This window comes from Octopus bimaculoides, chromosome 10 (assembly GCF_046866305.1).
Source record: "Octopus bimaculoides isolate indiv1 chromosome 10, ASM4686630v1, whole genome shotgun sequence".
Lineage (NCBI taxonomy): Eukaryota > Metazoa > Mollusca > Cephalopoda > Octopoda > Octopodidae > Octopus > Octopus bimaculoides.
The window spans coordinates 26,202,741-26,225,181 of record NC_142937.1 but is presented as its reverse complement, the minus strand read 5'-3'; the positions used below and the strand labels follow the sequence as shown (position 1 = coordinate 26,225,181).

The following is a 22,441-nucleotide window of genomic DNA, read 5'->3' as shown; positions in this document are numbered from 1 at the left end:
ACATACTAAATAGAATATTGTGAGAATTGAGCCACTGTGAAGGACACTAACAAAAGCACTAAATGGTATAATAGGATTTGAGTAGAGGAGCCATTTCAAAATCTCAAACTTTGTTGCTTTCATTACTACCAATGAACACAACCTCATCTGCACAATAAGGAAAAAAAAATACCAACTGACAGTATTAACCAAATGATTTTACCATCAAGTTTAAAAATCACTCAAGCCTCGAACCCAATGTCATGCACCCCACACGCAAATCAGACTCACAGCATATAAGCACATTGTGACAACTATTTTACCTCAACCTGCTTAATAGGCTTTAACATTATCCCCAAACAATTCCTTCAAAATGGTACCTGGACAAATTCCTCCAAGGGATACCTGAGAATACCACTTCACATGGATGTGTTTTAGCCAACAACAATTCACACCTCCTTACTTGAGTGGGCTATGGTGAAACAAAGCATGACCTAATCATGACTCAATGGACTTTCACAGGAGGGTACATTAAGATAGACATTATTTGCACCAGTACTACACACACACATACACACACCATTTTACATCTGTTTTCCATGTTGACAAAAGTAAAGCATTGTTCAACAGGATTCAAGGGCTTGAAGGACAACGTTTTGCTCCAATATCTCATTTTTGGCTTCATTTCAGCAGCTGGATGCCCTTCCCAACAGAACACCAACCATTTTATATAGTGTGCTGTGCTGTGTACATTTTTTCATGGCACCAACCTTATAGAGGTTGCTTTGCCCATCAGCAAGACTAAAGAACCTTCTCAAGCCTTGCATTGTTGTTGCTTGAACTGATTACCAACAATTTACAGAGAGTACTGAGTGCTTCCTGTGGCACCAGCCACAGTTGGGGGTTGCCTTGCACCTCAGCTTACAAAGTGAAAGAAAGCCCTCATGATGGACAGGAGAAATATATTACCAGAGGATGGTAATGGAGAGAATAAAAGAAGCGATGGTGTTGGTGTAGGAGTAATGGAGACAGAGAAGAGGAACAGGGGAAGATTATTGTCAGGGATTAGTGTGAAGGAGAGAAACAAGGTAGTAATGGCAATGGGGTGAGTTGCGTAGGTGGACCCAGTGACTGGGTGGTCAGTCTGTCTCTGATACCAGAATGAGTTGGGTGGTTCACCAGGGTCCAAAACAGTCCTTATTGGAATTACACAGGTCTGTTGTTGAATGGATGGTAGGGGAGAGATTATGGCAAGGGGTAAGTGAAAAGTAGTGTTAAGAGGTTAATGAGAGAGAAAGTGAGAGTCACAGAGTGAAAGAACAGTGGAGAGGGTTGAACAGGAGGTGATGAATATGGGTGGACAGAGTGATGCATTGAGGAGAGATATAATGATGATGGTGAGGTCAGGGCATATCCTCAAGGTCACATGTCCAAGAGACTGTGCTGACAAAAAAAATCAAGGACGAGGAGTAAAGTTTGCCAGAGTGCAGTCTCTTTCTACTCAAGCATCATAATCTGGAATGGAAAGAAAATGGTAGCAAAATATCGATGGTGGAGATATGGGGAAGGAAGATATTCAAAATGTACATATCAAAGCACTAAATTTGGCTGGAACCTGTTGAAGAGGGAAACCCAGGAAAACATGAGACAAAGTACTGAAATCCAATTTCAGGATGTAGAACCTCACAGAGGAGTTGACAAAAGACAGTGATGGCTGGCAATTCACTGTGCTCCAGAATACCTGAATGGCACAGCAAAACTGAAATCCTAAAAGTATTATCACATGCATATGAAGTACCAACTAGATATCTCATCTCCACTATCTATCTCCTTGGAGGCACCACCAATTCATTCTTACTATCTATTATAAAAGTGAGTAACCATGTAGCTCTTCTACAACAAGAACCTCCTCTACTTCAACCTCGTCCCTCATACCTTAACCCTCATCTAACATAAAGGCATAGTCTCCCACTCTACTTCCTCAGATTTGTAGACTTGTGAGCTACATGGTGACCTCAACACAGCTGGTGGCATGAAAAAAAAGCTCCCAGTGCACACTGTAAAGTGTGCTGATGTTAGGAAGGACACCCAGCCATAGAAACCATGCTATGGCAGACACTGGAGCAAGATGCAGTCCTTGGACTCATCAGATCTTTGTTCAACCCATGTCAGCATGAAACATGAAAGTTATATGGTCATGATAACACACGTTTTATATCCCTCTATACGTTGGATATACAGATTTTACAAAGCAGGGATAGACACAACTGTCTTTACATGACATACTTCAAATTACTCCACTAAACATGATACTCCAATTAAATACAAACTATCAACACTCTCAACAACTTCCTACGACTGCCACAAACTCTCAATGACTCCTACAACCTTTTTTCTCATCTCAACCAATATGCTACTTTATATAAGACTTCGGCTAGTCCATTCTTCCAATCCTACAGGGGTTACAATGACTCTCACCACAACACGATACATCTATATACATATATATATATATGTACATGATTATTGACCTAAGTGTGTATGCATGTGTGCATGTGCGAGGTTTGCAATGTTCTCCAGTGTGAAGATGAGGGGTTCCAGAGTGTGAGACAGTGTATCAGAGAGAATCCAAACATTGTGGCTGAGAAGGGTGTATGAATGAACAATGGTAACTTGCATTTAATGATTCTAAAAATAAAGCAGCATGGAAGTGCTACTATGAAAGACTATTAAAAAGTGGAGAATGCATGGGAAAAGAGAGTTTTTGCAATGCAGACACAACAGAAGGACCAGCCATTCTAGTAGACAACAGTGTGGTAAAGAAATTAAGGATATAGATGCAAGGAAAGCCCCTGGACCATTAGGAATTGCTGCTGAGTTGTAAATGAGATGAGGTGTAGTTTGGTTTTAAACCAGGAAGAATTATTACTGATGCCCTTCTCCTGTAGAAGTATTTAGCTAAAAGCAGCTGTACTTAGCACTTGTCAACCTGGAGAAAGTCTTCAACAGCTAAAAGTAGGTGGATGACTTTTGAGAGTCATACAAGCCATTTACAGAGGAATTTGTCAATAAGATGAGAGTTAGCGACAAATACAGCATCATATTTGGTGTGCATGTAGGGGGTCCATCAAGGCTCAGTTCTCAGTCCCCTTCTACTTATCATAACCTTCCAGGCTTTAATAGAGGAGTCTGACACCGAATTCCCATGGGAACTCCTATATGCTCATAACCTCATTCTTATTGCTGAATCTATAGTAAAATTAGAAAAAAAGAAATTTCAGGTGTGAAAGGAAAACCTGGAACCAAAAGATCTTAAAGTTAATTTAGCAAAGACCAAAGCTTTAATAAGTAGAAAAACAGACAACGCATTTCCATCAGGGAAATGGCTTTTCTCAATACGTAGGAAAGAAGTAAAAATTCCATACAGTGTACCTAGTAAAAAACAAGAGATACAGAGGAATTACAAGGAGGTTAACAAAGAAAGTAGACTTAGTATGTGGTATGAATGCAGGTATAATAAGCACTAAGAGTGCATCAGAAAGATTTTCTCATATGCCCAGGAGGATCCCCAGAGATGGCAGATAAATTCTGTTGCTGAGATGATCAAATTCACAGTGGAGGAGGACATTCTGAAAGTAGAGTTATTGAATAAAAATAGTATGGAGAAAGTTCAGAGAACTTTTACCACTGTTGGTAATAAAAGGTTTCTCTCTTAAGAGTGAAAGGCTGACAGTATGATAGTTGTGTGCTAACTGCAATGCTATATGGTAATGAGATAGGAGCTCTGAAGCAGAGGTTTTGTAAAGACCAAAAAAGAAAGGAAGCATGCATGATCTGCTGGGTGTATAATGTTAGTGTGTATGAATAAAGGAGCAGAGGATGTGTTGAGACATATAAAATGGGCATAAAAGGTACCAGATGTGGTGTGCCAAGAGAGAAATTGCATTGGTATGGCCATACATTTGGATGAGGGCACCACTTAATGTGGAAGGAAGATCCAGATGATAGGTGACACATGGCACTCAAAAAAACACTCATCACCATGAAATTGAAGTTCCAGAAATGTATGTGCATTCTCACAACTGGCCCCCATGCTCAACTTATTTCTGTGAAGCCTTCCCCACTGCTTCATTTCCCCTCAAACGACATCCATCCTTTATTAACATTGTCTCTTCCAACTCGACTCGTATTTCTACCCTTTCTGTGCTACCAGTTATCTCTCCATTTCCTCTCAACTTCCTATTGACACTTATATCTAATATCTACTACTGCCCCCACCACACGTTTTTTCACCATACTTTCACCCCTATCTACATCTGACCACCTCCACCTTTATCACTATATCTCTCACTCTCTCCCACTGCTTTTGTAATCTTTACCCACCCACTCCCCCGTCTCCCTGTCTCTCACACTTTCCCTATCTATTGTATTCTTCTGCTTTTCACTCTTTCTGTATGGTGGAAGGCAAGAGCATGCAAAGCAGATAGAAATAGTGCTTCAAGGACACACTCAAAACCTCACTAAAAAGCTTTAAGCTCAACTCTGACACCTGGAAAACACAAGCACAAGACCACCTCTACCTGGTGAAGAAGCCCCAATAGTGGTGCCCTCTTACAAACAGAACATGACTGCGCAGGTCGAGAGTCAACTCTTTGCCTACAGTCCCAACAGACCACCAGTGCCCAACCTGCAAACAAAGCCTTCCAAACACAAACTGGACGGATTGGCTACAGCTGGTCACACTGTACCTTGTCTTCTCCCATACGATGTCCTTCATCAACAACGACAGATGAATTAATCCGGTCAGTCCTCATTTCCTTTCCCCTGAGCTACTTCTACTGACATCCATCCCTCTTATCTCCTTTCCCACCAACAACATCTCCACCCTTATTTACTGTTCACTCTTATCCCTATCTTTAACCAGCTCTCATTATCCCCCCTCTAACACACACTTGCAACCTTTACTCATGCACTCTGTCATCTTATGACCCCCACACTTTCTTCTATTCACCTTCTTGTACATTGAGGGTACATTCTGGCACCTCATCACCATGTTTATCACTATCTTCACTTCAATTACTTCCACCTACCCTTATATAATGCAAAGTAACCATGTTTTTCCTCTACTGCTAGAAACCTGTCCTGTCCCTTCTAGCCTGTTTAACCTCTCAACATCTAAATATAAAGTTACTCCCTCTATACCATATCTCCACTCAATCTAGGGGACTCTTGTGAGTTGCACAGCAACCACACAAGTGCTAGTGCCACGAAAATGCACTGTAAAGTGGAGCATCTAACTGTCGAAACCATACAAACACGGACATTGGAGCACAGAGCTATTCTCTATATTGCCAGATCCTCTTAAAAACGTCCTACCCATGTCAGCGCAGAAAACGGATATTAAATTATATTGATAGTGATGCGCGTGTGCGTATGTGTATGCACACGCACTCCTTATGGTACATGTGATTATGTATATATGTATTTGCGTATATATCGTCTATGTATATATAGACACAAACTCATGATTTATATATCTATATATACACATGATATATATATAACGACATAATACGTGTCATATATATGACATTGTATGTACATGATATATATTTCATTATCATTATATGTACGCGTGTGTGTGTGTGTATATATATATATATATATATATATATATATATATATATATATATATATACACACACACACACACACACACACACACGTATGTAATAGCACGTATCGCCACCTTTGTTCAGACATCTTCCATCTCCGGTTATTTACGACACGTACCCCAGCCGTAAAAATCTCGGAGTGCCGAAGTACCTGACGATCTTATAAGCCATCAGGTCGGGTCGACAGGCTAGATCAATCGATAGACCGACAGATATATGAATAAATGCAAACAGATTGAAAAGCAAACAAATAGCTACCAATCTTTATCGCTACTACTATTATCATTATTATTGTTACTATTTTTTTTATGTATTCGTAAGGCCCTCCTACCCAGTCTTAATCCTCCACCATATCTTCTACTAGGACAAAGAACTTGCAATTTATAAAATAATATTATGACGCATACACGTAGACTTTTAACTTTAAATTTATATTTTTACTCCACATATTTTCTCAAGTCTCTATCCCGTTTGACGGTTTCCGTCTTTTTTTAGATCCGGCTACAGAAAAACAGAAATTAAATTAAAACGATTTTGCTTTATTTTACTTTGCACTGTAATAAAGAGAAACGAGAGATAAATTTAATTATATATAATAACAATTATTGCTTGTTTGTTTGGTTGATTAATCAGGAGATTTTAATTGGACGAATAATGAATTCTCGTCTGGGATTACCCATGAATGAAGAACGAAGTGAAACACAACAACATTAATCATAATAATAATAAAAAAAAACAGCAGATCAAATAAATAAACACTGATTTTTTTTTTCTTCTTCTGAAGTTCAGCATATCTATACAGAGATAACCAATATACAAATAATAAAAATCAAAACAGCTAATAAAATCTCTAATTAAACACACATGCAGGGGGGGAATGTGTTCACCAGACAAATGTCTGCATGTGTTTTAGTGTGTATATACTAAACAATGTCTACATGTTTATTCGTGTGTGGTGTGTAGTATGTCGACGTATGTGTGTGTGTGTATGTGGACGTGTGTGTGTGTGTACATATGTGTGTATGTGTAAACGGTAGACAATATCAGCATATGCGTGTTTATGCAACGGAGAAAGTATATATATATATATAGGTACTAAAATACATAATGTGTCTCTAAGGGTATATGTGTGTATGTATGGTATATACAGAGTGAAAGGGTATCTTCGTCTTTACGGTCTTAATTTCAAATTTGTCGTTTAATACGGTCCTACGCATGTATGTATGTATATATATGTGTGTATGTGTATTTCGTTCTTAGTTCCTATAAGCTGAGAGTTTTGCTAATTTTATTTTTTAATTAGGTTGATTATTTTGATTTTGCTCTGTTACCTATCTATTTATTCATTTCAATTTAGAATTTTAGCTTTATTAATTGAATTTTTAAAGACGAACGCCTTTAACGTAAGACTATTTACTATAGCCTACGGTTGTTCCGCTGTTCCGTGTTCGAATTTCGCTGTGGGTCGACCTAACTTCTCTTACCGTTGATAAACTATCACCACTAATTACAAGTGGGGGAGGGGGAGGTCACCTTAAGAAAGAAAAAAAAATCAATTAAGGAAGCTAAAATTCTTAATTGGAAATAAAAATCAAAATAATCATCGCAATTTTTTTTTTATATATTTTAGCAAAACCCCTGTTCCTCGAGAACCAACAAAGAAACAGACACACACATATTATATATATATAATATATATATATAATATATATATATATATATATATATATATATATATATATATATATATATATATATATATATATATAACTATTTATTAAAAAGCCAATTTCAATTCAGGACCATAAAAAGTGAGGTACTGGACTGTGGGGATGTGCGAATGTGTGTTTGTTTATAGTTATGTATGTACACACTTATTTCCGAATACGTGTAGTCTTCTAGTGAGGGTGTATAAACACAAACACATCAACAAAAAAAAAGCATTTAAAAAGAGATTAATTCTGGAGTGTAAATACGTGTATTGAGTTTATACGAAAGTAGGTATACTTTTTATAGACGGGCTGCTTACGTGATTAACATATATATATATATATATATATATATATATATATATATATATATATACACGAATGTGTGTGTGTTTACATAGGACTGAATGGGTTTATGGCCAAATCCATAATGTTTGTGTATGTATAAGAGGGCAGGATGTGTGAAATGTGTGTGTAAAATATATACACGCCTGTTTACAAATATCTATGTGTATATGTGGGTATGTTTACATAGGAGAGAATGGCTAGTATATGACGAACCTATAGAATTGTTTATGTGTATATATGATGGTTGCGTAAAGTGTGTGTGTGTTGGTGTAATATATATATGCACACGCCAGTTTACAAAAGTATACGTAGATGTGTGTAAAATATATACACGTCTGTTTACAAAAGTAGACGTATGTTTGCATAGGACAGTTGGGTTTATAACCATCCTAAAGAAAACGTCTGTGTGTATATGAGAGCTGCGTAAAGTGTGTGTGTGTGTGTGTGTGTGTAAAATATATACACGCCTGTTTACAAATATTGCAATTAAGCTTATCCGTGTGTGTGTGTGTATATATATATATATATATATATATATATATATATATACACACACAGGGAAGACTGGTTGGATTTAGGAGCTGCCTATAAATATGCTTGTGTCTATATGGGTTTAGAAAGTGTAAAGTGTGTGTGTGTATAAAATATATACACGTATCTAGTAGCTGTTTATTAATACAGTATATTAAGAGCTTATCCGTGTGTGTGTTTACATAGGACTGAATGGGATTATGACCAGACTAGAGAAATGTTTATGTCTATATTTAAATGTGTATAGTGTTTGTGTAAAATGTATACACACGTCTGTTTACAAATATAGTAATATTATAAGCTTTTCAAAAACTGTGTAAACGGAATACAGATTTAAAGGGGGGTATCCTAGCTTTTAAAGTCTTAAATTCAAAGTGGTCTTTTGGTAGAGCTTTTACAACACACACATACCAATATTAACACACTAGACTGTGATGTGTATATATCTTAAACAAAGAATCGCATTTACACATGCTTATATAGGAGATGAATGAATCTGTTTATTCCTATTGTTTATGGATGTAAAAAACCATCCTTCTTTCCACACATACAACACATATATTTATACACACAAAGAAATATATATTTCTATGTGTGTGTGTGTGTGTGTGTTTGTATATATATATATATATATATATATATGAGGTTGTCTTCGTGCACGTGTTAGGGGTACCTTCATATTTTTGAGGGGGGTGTTTCGTGAAAAAGAAGAAAGAGAGAAAGAAAGAAAGAACCGACCTGATAGGGTGGTGGAGGTCCGAGAGCTGGGTCTGATCCATCGTTACTGTCGCTACCTCTCAATAAAGATATATCATCTGCATTCGGAGTCTTTAAACAGTTACCCATTTTTTTTTCTTTTTCGTTTGTACTTTTCAATGATGGCGATTTACTTAAAATAACCAGTTCCTCTTAACAATAAAGCTGTCGGTTTTTAGTGCTGCTCTGGCTGTTTTTTTCCCTGTGGTTTGTGTTTTTGTTTTTTTTTTGGTTTCGTTATTTATCAATGGTATTATTGTGGATGGTATTGGTGGTAGTTATAGATGTGTGTGTGTTATAAGTGTTTGTTTGTTGGTAGTGGGAGTGGTTGTGGATGTTGATATTGGGTATAATAAAGGTACAAGATCAAGAGGAACCATGATCGGGCCTTGAGAGAGAAGAGAGTAAGAAGAGCAGAATGGCAAATAATAAACAAAACAAAGCAGCAACAACACCAACCAGCAGAGAGAATCGGAACTGAGGACAGAGAGAGGGAAATATCTAGACATAGAGACTATCTGAGACAGAGAGAGACGTACGTAGACATAGAGGGGGGGGAAGAGGAGAAAAACAAAGGGTTGGAGAAAAAGAGGGGGTCATAGAAGAAGGGGTCGTGGAAGCATGAGAAAGGGCCATAGGAGAAGAAAAGGGAGTCATAGAAGAAATGGTTAGGGAAGAAGAAGAAAGGGTCATAAGAAACGAATAGAGAAAAACAACAACAGTGACGAGAGGAGACTTTGGTCAGTTTAAAGTCTGTTAATGTTTTGTTTTGATTATATTTTGTGTTTCCTTGCTCCTCTTCGTCTCTGTTTTTCTTTCTTTCTCTTTTAGTCGGTCATCCCTGCATCATTGTCGAGACGCAGTCCGTGAGGTTAATGAAATGTTTTACTTGTTACTAATTACTAAAAAATCAAGTCAGTCATGTCAAGTCCGTAGAAGTCAGTCAAGGCGAGTAGCGGCAACAGCAGTAGCAGTAGTAGTAGTAGTAGCGGTAGCAGTGATGGTAGTTGTAGTAGTGGTGGTAGTGTCAGTAATAATAGTAGTAGTAGTATTAGTATTGCTGCTGCTTTGGCTGCTGCTGATAATACTATTGCTCTTATACACACACATATACACACAAGAAGGTTTGCATACACCACGCGCACATATGTATATGTATATATATCTGTGCGTGTGTCAATATATATATAACCTTATGTGTATGTGTATATATATATGTGTGTGTGTAATCATATATACATATAAATATACATACATAAATCTATACGTTTATACATATGTATATATAATATATATATATATATATATATATATATATATATATATATGCATTTATATCTATCTATCTATCTATCTCTCATATATGTGTGTGTTATGTATATATATGCATTGAGGAATCACTGGAAATCTATTCATTGTTTATAATACTCGACACAATGAAGCAGGCAATGGGGGTGGGGAGAGATACCCGAGACAAGCAAAGCGTCGGGTTGTCTCCATTACGTTATTTAATTTCACCTCTCACCGATATGAGTTCAAATCCTGGTAATCGCTTCGTCTTTCATTGTTCTGAAAAGATCGATAAAATTAGAATTCCTGTTTTTGTTTTTTTGTATCTGTCTGGCACTGCTCGGAACAGAACTATTAAATAAGTACCATGTATATGTTCGGGTCGATAATATCGAGTTTCCATATGCACCCTATTGGATGTATTTGAATGGACCTTCGTAAATCTGCAGACGTGACTGTTTGCTATAAATGCCAACCAAATAGCTCTTAAATTGTAGCCAGTCAAGTTAAATGATGTAGTTACTACTTAGTTCTACACAGAAGACGGGATGGTCATGGCTGAAAGGTCTTTGATCACAGGTCTGTTCGTCCTGATCTGACTTGGTGCTAAATAACAAAAGCATTAAGGAAGAGAAGAAGGAAACATCAGTGACGACTTGAGTACAAAAAGGAAAACAGTGGAAAATTTTAGTTTATTAACTCTGAAAAGTACCAAACCAAAAGCTTTGATTACTTACAAAAAGGTAATCTTTTTCATTAGCACTTGTACAGGTATCCTTTAAAAATTCCAGGCTTCCCAAAATTCACCAACACTACTTTTGTGCTCCTTTCCTCTTTATGGCTCTTTTACAATTCTCTTTTCTGGTTTCTTTATGTGTTTTTATCCTGTGTGTTATGTATGTACTTTTGGCTGTTATTGCTGTCTTTCTCTGCCTGATTTATTGCTGTTTTCTGTCCCCGTTGTTTACTCTTTCCCAACAAGTTGTAGGGCACCTGAGTAACTACCACTCTATTGGTTACGATGACGAGGGGTCCAGTTGATCTCATCAACAGAATAGTCTGCTCAGGCAATTAATGCGCAAGTGGCTGAGTACTCCATAGACACGAGTCCCTTTAATGTACTTCTCATTGAGACTCAGCATGTCACAGAATACTACTCATTTTTGCCAGCTGAATGAACTGGAGCAATGTGAAATAAATGTCTTGCTCAAGGACTCAATGCATCACTAGGAATCGAACTCAATGAGCCAAATACCCTAACCACTGAGCTACCTTCATTCCTGAGTTCTATGGACAATAAATTCATTATTAGAGACAAGGCAGCTGAATCGTTAGAGTATCAGAATAACTGCTGGGGCAGTATTGCTTCTGCAGTTCTGTATTTAAGAGATGAGGAATTATGTACACTATTTACATTTGACAGATATTTGTCCTCGTCTTGTTTGTTGTTAACCACTACGCCATACGCATGTGGGCATATGGCGTAGTGGTTAAGAGCGCGGGCTACTAACCCCAAGATTTCGAGTTCGATTCCAGGAAGTGACCTGAAGAATAATAATAGTAATAGGATCTTTTTTAAAACGGGGGCCACATTTTTCATTAATGTTTTACGTAGTGTTTTTGGTACCGAAAGACTTTCAAACTTCGTATACTTATCTATTTTGTGTTATAGAACAGAAAAATATTTTTGTATTCGAATTTATTTCATGTAAAAAAATTGTCTTATTTCGATAATTTCAACCAATCACTGACAAGTATTCAGTTGTTTATATTTACTCCTTTGGCTGATTAAGCGGTGTAAAGCGTATTTAATTTCCATAGCTTCGTTTTGCTTTTTTCTTTTTAAATTTGCTGTTTTACCCTAACCCTATCACCGATAGAATTGTTTCAGAATCGTTTGTTTATGTAGTCGGCACTTAATGTATATCGGCTGAATGGACGTCAGTGATTGGTTGAAATTACAGAAATACGACAACTTTAACATGGAATAACTTAGGGATTTCTTCTTTTTTTTAAGAAGACTAAGAGAAAAAGATGTTTTATATGACACATTCTACCAGTGTTCCAAGTTTCAAAGTGTTTCGTTAATGAAAAATGTGGCCCCCGTTTTAAAAAAGATCCTAGTAATAATAATAATAATAATAATAACATTAAAAAAAACCTTAGGAATGCGAACCCAGGTTCAAAATTTCCTCAAGACACCTGACGAAGGCTGGAGGGTATATCAGCCGAAACGTTATGTTAAAAACAAACAAGATGAGGACAAATATCCGTCGAATGTAAATAATGTAAATAAAGTATTGCTTCTCGTTCCTTACATTCACTCCTACTGAGGTCACCTTTCATTCTTCAAAAGACATTAAAATAAAGTACCAGTCAAGTACTGGGGTCAATGTAATTGACTAGCCCCCTTCCCCCAAATTTCAGGCCTTGTGCCTAAATTAGAAACACTCATAGCAGAATCATTAGCATGACAGGCAAAATGCTTAGTGATATGTCTTCTAACTTTTTACCTTCTGAGTTCAAATTCCATGAAGGTCAATTACAGAGATGGGGAGGTAAATTGATTACGTTGACCCCCCCCCCCCCCAGCCCCCAATGTTCAACTGACATTTTATCAACCCTGAAAGGATGAAAGGCAATCTTGACCTTGGCAGAACTTGAACTCAGAACATAAAGACAGACGAAATGCTGTTAAGCATTTCACCCGGCGTGCTAACGATTCTGCCAGCTCACTGCTTTAAGCTCAATAAAATAATCTTTTCTACTCTAGTCACAAGGCCCGCAATTTTTTGGGGGTGGGTGGGGGAGTCTATTAGGTCAACCCTAGTATGCAACTGGTATTTAATTTATCGACCCCAAAAAGATGAAAGGCAAAGTCGACCTTGGCAGAATTTGAACTCAGAACATAAAGATAGACAAAATACTGCTAAGCATTTCGCCCGGCGTGCTAACGTTTCTGCCAGCTCATCACTTTAGGCTAAATAAAATAAAACCAATCAAATACTGGAGATCAGTGTGGTATTGACTAATCTCCTCTCACTAAAATTGCTAACCTAGTGCTAAAATTAGAGAGAACTCTTCTACTTCTTCTTCTTCTTCTACATGAGAATTATTCTGAACTACCTATGAAAAAATGTGGAGCAGCTTGAACCTTTCTATGTAATTGCTCATGGCTGTGTGGTTAAAAAGCTTGCTTCCCTCCCAACCATGTGATGTCAGGTTCAGTCCTATTGCACAGCACCTTGGGCAAGTGTCATCTACTACAACTTGTTTTGATGAAAATTGTTCATTGCTTGAAAAATATTGGTCAAGTTTGGAGCCTGGTGTAGCCATCCGGTTGCACCAGTCCTCAGTCAAATCGTCCAACCCATGCTAGCATGGAAAGCGGACGTTAAACGATGATGATGATAATGATGAATGCATGAAGTGTCATTGTTGGGCCCAAGGCCCAATGAAGAGCCCTCTCCACAGGAGCTGGCTTAAAAGCCACCCGACAGGGCGGCTTTTATATGTATATATATACATATATATATATATATATATATATATATATATATATATATACACACACACACATATATATATATATATATATATATATATATATATATATATATATATATATACACACATATATGGAGAATCGACAAGAATAGATGCAAGCGCTAACTTATAAAAACATGTGATATATTAATAGAAATCTGTAAATGTACAACCATCCAGATATCTGAGTACCTTACTTTTTCTAATATATAATTCCTGTACATCACCTCCAAACCTTCTAATATATGTGTGTGTGTGTGTTTATTATCTTTCAATCTCTTTACGCATGTAAATTACTTGGTATTTAAGTAACAGGGTGACTCGTAACACCTAAACAAAAAAGTAATCGGACTCAGAGCTAAAATACAATTGGTTCAAACTAAATGGTAGTTAGTAATTTGGTTGACCACAAGAAAAGTATTTCCTCCTAAAACAGCCAAAATCTGGATTCTTTCCAGAATTTACACGAAAATGTAAAGAAAAAAAAGGAAAATAATAATAAAAATAAACCGATTTGATATTGCTTGGATTTGGTCAATAAAGATCTTATCATTTCAATGTCTGTCAATGACGGCAGACTTTGTCTTCTGACAATCTATTTTATCCCCTCACCCCCAATTTTTATTATCTGGATTGTTTGTATAGAGCTAATGGAATACCTGCACAAGTGCACTCCACTATGACTTTGTTTCCTCATAACTTTCTGAAAAATGGGTATTTCAAGAAATTGTCCTACAAATACCTTTTATATGCTGTAGATTATGATTATATTGGAATTTGTAGTGAAAATTTTACAGAGGGGGTGGGGAGAGGAGGTTCGGACCATTCATATAAATCGACTTTATTTCTTCATAGCTTTCAGAAAAATGAGTATTTTTAAATAACATTTTCTACAAATTCCTTTCAGATGGTTTAGGTTTCAATTATATCAAGATTAAGTGACAAAAGTTTTCCAGACGAGACAGTGGTGGGGAGAGGAGTTTCAGATAATTCATTCAAGTCAACTTGTTGCCTCATAATTTTTAGAAAAATGGGTATCTTTTAATAAAATTTTCTACAAACACCTTTCAGATGGGGTAAATTACAATCATATTAGAATTAAATGAAAAAAATTACAATCAGTGGTCACACACACATACAGACATACATACATTATGACACTCACGTACAAGGTCTGATCAATAAGTATCTGGACTGTTGTCATAGTAACGAAACTAAAGCACACACAGTACAGCCACTTGGTACAGAATGACCTTGGACTCTGCTGTGCATGTACACTAAGTTTTAAAGTTCTAGCTCACTTTCGCTGTTTACAGCAGTGCTTGGAAGGAAGGTGTGTAGCATTTGGTTGTCGCATTGACCATGACAAAGAAAGTTGCCATGGCAATACCTGCTCAGAGGCCTATGCAATGTTGCAGAGAGTGTATGGAGAGGAGTGTATGAACCACACACAAATGTACAAGTGGTTCAGACGTTTCCAAGATGGCCGAAAAAATGTCAATAGTGACGAACGTTTTTGGAGACCCACAACCAGCAGAACTGAGAAAAACATCGCAGATGTGCATGCAGCTGTGAGATGAAATCATCGAATCACCATCTGTGAGTTATCAGAGGATGTGAAGATTAGGTTCAGGTCAGTCCATTATCACTGAAGATTTGGGTATGAGACATGTCTGTCAAGTTTGTGCCAAAACTGCTTTCAGCCGACCAAAAAGACACTCGAGTTTCAGTTGCACAAGATCTCCTTGATTGTGTCAAGAATGATGAAAACTTTTTCAAAACTTTGCGTAAGCCTCTGAGCAGGTATTGCCAAGCTTTTGGCAAAATTTGATGTATATTCTCTGCTCAACTTTATTTGTCATGGTCACACCCTGGAACAACTTCTATCTCATTCCAGGGTGAAAAACTAGAGGTAGTCGATAGCTTCCACTATCTGGGCGACCAAGTTAGTAGTGGGGGTGGGTGCGCTGAAAGTGTAGCTGGTAGAATAAGAATAGCCTGGGCAAAGTTTAGAGAGCTCTTACCCCTGCTGGCGACAAAGGGACTCTCACTCAGAGTAAAAGGCAGACTGTATGACGCATGCGTACGAACAGCCATGCTACATGGCAGTGAAACATGGGCTGTAACTGCTGAGGACATACGTAAGCTCGCAAGGAATGAAGCCAGTATGCTCCGTTGGATGTGTAATGTCAATGTGAATACCCGTCAGAGTGTAAGTATCTTGAGAGAAAAGCTGAACATTAGAAGCATCAGTTGTGGTGTGCAAGAGAGACGATTGCGCTGGTATGGACATGTGGTGAGAATGGATGAGGATAGCTGCGTGAAAAAGTGCCACACCCTAACAGTTGAGGGAACCTGTGGAAGAGGTAGACCCAGGAAGACCTGAGCTGAGGTGGTGAGGCAAGACCTTCGTACATTGGGCCTCACCGAGGCGATGACTACTGACCGAGACCTTTGGAAATGTGCTGTGCGTGAGAAGACCCGGCAAGCCAAGTAAGATCGTTGCCAGTGCCCCTGGACTGGTTCTTGTGCGGGTGGCACATGAGATGCACCATTTTGAGCGTGGCCGTTGCCAGTACCGCCTGACTGGCTCCCGTAGGATTTTCGAGCGAGATCGTTGCCAGTGCCCCTGGACTGGCTTGTGCGGGTGGCACATAAAAGACACCATTTCGAGCGTGGCCGTTTTCGTGCGGGTGACACGTAAAAGCACGCACTACACTCTCTGAGTGGTTGGCGTTAGGAAGGGCATCCAGCTGTAGAAACTCTGCCAAATTAGACTGGAGCCTGGTGTTGCCATCCGGTTTCACCAGTCCTCAGTCAAATCGTCCAACCCATGCTAGCATGGAAAGTGGACGTTAAACGATGATGATAATGATGATGATGAATGCAATGATCACACACTACATACCTTCCTTCCAAACACTGCTGTAAACAGAGGAAGTGAGTTAAAGCGTTAAAACTTAGTGCACATGCATAGCAGAATTTAAGGTCATTCTGTGCCAAATGGCTTCACTCTGTGTGCTTTAGCTTTGTTACTATGGCAACTGTTCAGAAACTTATTGATTAGACCACATACATACTGACACACACATACATATGTATCTCCAAAATGAAACTAGAAATTTGGAAAAGAATTATGCAAGGTGTGTACTTGCTCATCAAGTTTTTTTCTTACTTTTTTCTTATTACTTCTGATATGATTATAATGTATGCTATCTGAAAGGTATTTGTAGTAAATTTCTTTTAAAAAATACCTATTTCCCAGAAAGTTGTGCAGAAACTAAGTGGGTGGAATGCACACCTATGTAGATATACTGAGGTAATCACATGATTTATAGTACATCAAATTTCAAAGTTCACATCCTATTGTGTTAAATATACTGTTAATTCTCCCAGAGTCACCATGATAAATACTTGTAAATATAAAAACTGGCACTCTGTCGATTACGACAAGAATTCCAGTTGATCCAATCAACAGAACAGCATGATCATGAAATTAATGTGCAAGTGGCTGAGCACTCCACAGACACATGTACCCTTAATGTAGTTCTCAGGGAGATTCATCTTGATACAGAATGTGACAAGGCTGGCCCTTTGAATTACAGGTACAACTCATTTTTGCCAGCTAAGTGGACTGGAGCAATGTAAAATAAACCGCTAGGGTGTGGCACATTTTCACACATCTATCCTCATCCATTCTTGCCACATGACCATACCAGTGCAGTCGTTTCTCTTGCACACCACATCTGATGCTTCTTAGGTCCAACTTTTCTCTCAAGGTACTTACACTCTGTCGAGTATGCACACTGACATTACACATCCATCGGAGCATACTGGCTTCATTCCTTGCAAGCTTACGCATGCCCTCAGCAGTCATGGCCCATGTTTCACTGCCATGTAGCATGGCTGCTCGTACACATGCGTCATACAAGCTACCTTTTACTCTGAGCGAGAGGCCCTTTGTCACCAGCAGAGGTAAGAACTCTCTAAACTTTGCCCAGGCTATTCTTACTTTGCCCAGGCTATTCTTATTTTGCCCAGGCTACTTTTACGTAATGTATATTTTTAAAGAATTGTAATTTTTAGGTGTTGAAACTTTAAAAGTCAAACTAGGGGAAAAGTGTGCAAATATCACCTACCCACTCTCTTTTTGTTTTTTTTATTTCCATTTTCTGCAGGACCTTAATCTATGATGCTTGAAAAAAACACATCCAAAGAAATTACAGTTTCTGGAGCACTGGATCATTTCCGACTGTGCTCTATAAGAATGCCTCAACCCTTTTTGTTTCCATCCCTACACTCCACTTAAAAAACACATGCCCTAACATAAATGGACACATATGTTATGTGTGTGTGTGTGTGTATATATATATATATATATATATATATATATATAGTGTAGTGATAAATACCAAAGTGTGATAATTGTTAAGAGATTTCTCTTTACATGGAACCGTTAGTAGCCCTGTTAACCCACAAATAGAGAATATTTATCCACCAATGCAGTGTTCTGCATTCATTCTCACTGTTCAATATCAGTGTGTGTGTGTGTGTGTGTGTGTGATGAATAGATAGGGATCTGCCTTTTACTCTGAGCGGGTATTGTATGATCACTCAGTTATAATCCGTTCTGGCTTAGCCCAGTTGAAAGGAGCATCTAAGATTAATTAGGGTGAGCAATCCCACCATACTTCTTCTGATGGGTAAATCCTGGGATCGCTTCGCTAGATTACAAATATTTTGCCTCGTGTATATCCAACACAACTAAAATGAATATGGGGATTAGTACATCTGTATATTGATTTATTCCCAGTCAATTATATTGTGTATTTGGTTAAAATTTTTGTCCAACATACGTTTCTGCTGTATAGGAAACTTTTGCATCCAGCTACTTTTGATTGGTTTTTAGTCTATGCAACTCTATTCACTGAAATGAACTAAATGTATGTAGGCTTGGCTAGCACTATCCTGCTAGATTATTATAGTTTTTGAGTGAAAAGAATGTGAGGGAGAGATAGGAAACCTGATATGGCCATAAAACTGCTACAAGCTTGACCTCATCCTGACCTGAAATGAGAATACCAGACCTTTAATTCAGTCAAAATACACTTATTAAAAACCCTAACCTTAAGTAGATTATTAATTAGTAATCATCAGATATTGTGTAGAACTACTGGCTATTAAAGGAGATATAATTAAATATATAAGTTATAAAGAACTTAGTTTTGAGTCCAAATCGAAATTTTCTAGGCGTAAATCAAGTTTTAGATTATATGCAGTTTTGCTGTTCTATATGTGTAGATTTATTCATGGAGAATTCTGATTACTACTTGAAAGTCAAACCAGATTACTATGTAAACTCAGGCACCTCCTATTTACATGTTAGTCCCTTGTATTTACATAGGTTCCTTCTATGGAAATATTTGAAAGTCCTCTTGCAGATGTTGTTTCTGTCTACTGTTAAACAACTGGTGTTTAGCTATGAAGATTAAAGTTGCATAAACTGCTAACCAGTCGAAAGTGGCTGGATGCAAACACACTTGCTAGTTTTCTATGCAGCAGAAACATACGTCAGACTAATTTAAACCAAGTCTGTTGTATATTTGACAGTGGTAAATAAAGAATAGGCAGATGTACTAATCTCCATATTTATTGTAATTGTCTTATATATATATGTATGTATATAAATATATTAAAAAGTTTTAGTTAAAAAACTTTATCGCCAGTTGTATTGACTCGTTACTTGCTTACACTCCAACAAAACATTGTTAGAGCCCCCTGGCGAGGCATGCGCTTTACTTCTATCAATATTAGTTCAGAGAAACTAAAGCGAAATGCATTTAAACTATTTCATCAGCCTTTAACATAATATAGATTCTCCAACACTGTCATTTTGGATCTAATAAAAATGGTTTCACTAGAGTTACTTGCCCTTCATTGGGGCTCTCCTCTCAATTACGTCCCAGCTAATAAGCGGCGCCATTATCTGACGATCAAACTTTGCCGGATGAATTATAATTTCTCAACTTCAACCACTCTTTATTTTATCTCTCTTACAAATTATCACGCTAAATTTCATTCCCTTCGTTTCTTTTGAGCTTCACCTTAAGTAAGTATCATTTTAATGCGTCTTTATTGTAATTTTTAACCGCAAAACTCTTCCATATCTCTCAGTCTGCCGGTCCAATGTGAAAGCAACGTGGAGTCTTCCACCGTTCACACAATTCATTTCATTTCTTATCCATCCCTACAGTTTTCCCCAATAAAATTTAGCTTCTTTAACTCTATTTTTTACGTATTTTAATGACCAGAGACAATATCTTCCAGGCTAGTCTGTTATTTTGTTTTCAACATTTTAAGATCAAATTATTAAATTTTTTCTTTCCCGTCCATTGAAAATAAAATTGAGCGAAAACTACAAAAGGAATTTAATTTGTAGACTTCTTATTACTTCTAATAACTAATTAATGACGATAAAATATATTTAGAAATATCTGCATTTGTTTATTAATTCCAACATGAAAAGATTTAATTAGGTTAAATTTCCATCTGGGTTTGCACATGTCGATAAATGCTTTAAATTTCGCAGATGAAATAAGAGAGAATTGAATATATTAAATTGGAATTCTTCGTTAACTCATGCTATTATTTTCTTCTCTGTACACGCACCTTAAAATATTGTACAAGTTCTCAACGAACCGAGAGTCTGCAACTCTGATATTATTCCTTGTTGAAGCCATTTCAATTCCATTCCACTTGAATTGCACATTCTTTCTCTTCGATATGTCTTAGATTTCTTGTGTTTATTGGTCAAAATAGATTATAAATATCCTTGGCGAACGGACTGCAAATTATGAGATAAGCGAAATTTATTATTATCATTATTATTATTATTTTGTCTTTCCGGCGAAGAATTTCTAAAATTGACGATAGGAAACAGACCAGGTGCTTGCTACGTTTGATTTTCCACCCCCAAATAAATTGTAATGGATGTAACTGAAGTGAAAAGGCATCCTTCAGAACTAGACATTCAGATTTAGCAGCCACCCTCTTTTTTTCTTTTGCATTTAATGTTTTTAAACAAGAAAATACCATTCTAGTATTTGTGATATTTGTATTCAGTTTCCACTGGAGAAATCAAAGTCCCATGTTCATGGACTGTTTTGGGGCTTTACTAGGGGTGAATTGAATCTGTTCATAAACACCCACCTCCAGTGCAAAACGAAAGGAACCACATAAACATGCAAGAATTCCTGAATGCCTATAAAAATTCAGAAGTCTGGATGTTTTGTTCTTCATAAAATATACTGTGAAACGGTAATTAAGTCAGTTAAATTAGTCTTGATAATCACAGATTCCTTCATTGGCACATGAAGTATTTACACTATGTGTGGAATCCCTGAAAGTCGACTAAAATTCTTAAGTGTGATGTTTTATATTTATTAAATAGACCATAAAGCAGTAATAAATTTGGTTTAATAGTCACTTAGGATTATTTGTAAATTAGGTGACCCTCACCTATCGTTTCTGTGTAATCCCTTCGGTTTGTACCCAGAGGTCATTCATTTAAATCAACAACCAAAACTGAACACATTTTTTTAAAACTTGATTTTGTTTCCTACCAATTCCTGTAAAGTTACCAATGTAATAGTAGTTTCGGTTTTTCTAGAAAGATCGTTCTCTCTGGTTTCTGTGGGTTTTCGTTATTTCGATGTAGCTTCAATGATTTCCCAGTTGTATTATTATGGTGAATATTAAATCCCTACTGTTATTTCTAATTTTACATTTTCTCGAATTTATTTAAAACCTATTTTAAAGCTATATGGTCGGTCGACGAGCTAGAATTAGTAACCAGATCTTTCTCAAAATCACACCTTTTAAAAAGGGAATGGCTCGTTAGATAATACACTCTAAGATACATTGTACAAGAAAACAAAAGTAATGACTGTGGTTGTGGGTCTCCTCAGTTAGGGATTGACATGGGGTTAAACAACAACATATGGTGTTTATTTTACAAAGCTAATTAAAGTTGACTCCATTGTAAAAGTGATGTTTATTCAATGATGGAAGCCTTCGTATTGTTAATTGTTTCTGAAAACTAGAAATGTGGATGTTTAAATTTTTGTAAAGATGAAACTTTAATTGCAAACAAAATATATTTATAATTCTTCAAATGCTAACGAAATTATATTTTATCCACTCATATTTGTAGTTTCTATCTACTGAAGGCTTAGAGCAATTCCACATTAAGTTTCATCATCATCGTTTAACGTCTGTTTTCCATGCTGGCATGGGTTGGACGGTTTGACTGAAGTCTGGAGAGTCAGCAGCTGAACCAGGCTCCAATCTGATCTGGCAATGTTTCTACAGCTGGATGCCTTTCCTAACGCCAACCACTCCAAAAGTGTAGTGGGTGCTTTTTACGTGCCACCAGCATGAGAGCCAGCCAGACCGCGTTTGGATGGTACTTTTTACATGCCACCGGCACAAGAGCCAGTCTGGGGGTACTGGCATCAGCCACGTTCGGTTGGTAGTTTTTACGTGCCACCAGCATGAGAGCAGTGGAACCATGAGATTGTGTATCTTTTATCTTGTTTCAGCCATTGG

The 22,441-nt window shown here is 37.2% G+C and overlaps 2 protein-coding genes across 4 annotated transcripts in view; one reads left to right on the top strand and one right to left on the bottom strand.

The window, feature by feature from the left end:
• Positions 1–9,939, bottom strand: part of LOC106877474 (RING finger protein 11) — a 61,708-nt gene extending 51,769 nt beyond the window's left edge. Inside the window, exon 1 of the mRNA XM_052971093.2 lies at positions 8,981–9,939. Coding sequence (XP_052827053.1) covers positions 8,981–9,088 — 108 coding nt within the window. The 5' untranslated portion in view covers positions 9,089–9,939. The remainder of the gene's footprint in view (positions 1–8,980) is intronic.
• The window catches only part of LOC106880774 (eukaryotic translation initiation factor 2 subunit 1), a 40,587-nt gene continuing 22,553 nt past the window's right edge, over positions 4,408–22,441 (top strand). Inside the window, exon 1 of one of the 3 annotated variants that reach the window (XM_014930892.3) lies at positions 4,408–4,781. The gene's annotated coding sequence lies outside the window, so the exon portion shown is untranslated. Of the gene's footprint in view, positions 4,782–10,891; positions 11,032–19,770; positions 19,944–22,441 lie in introns of those variants that run through there. The other 2 variants (XM_014930881.3, XM_014930873.3) reach the window with 2 other exon arrangements.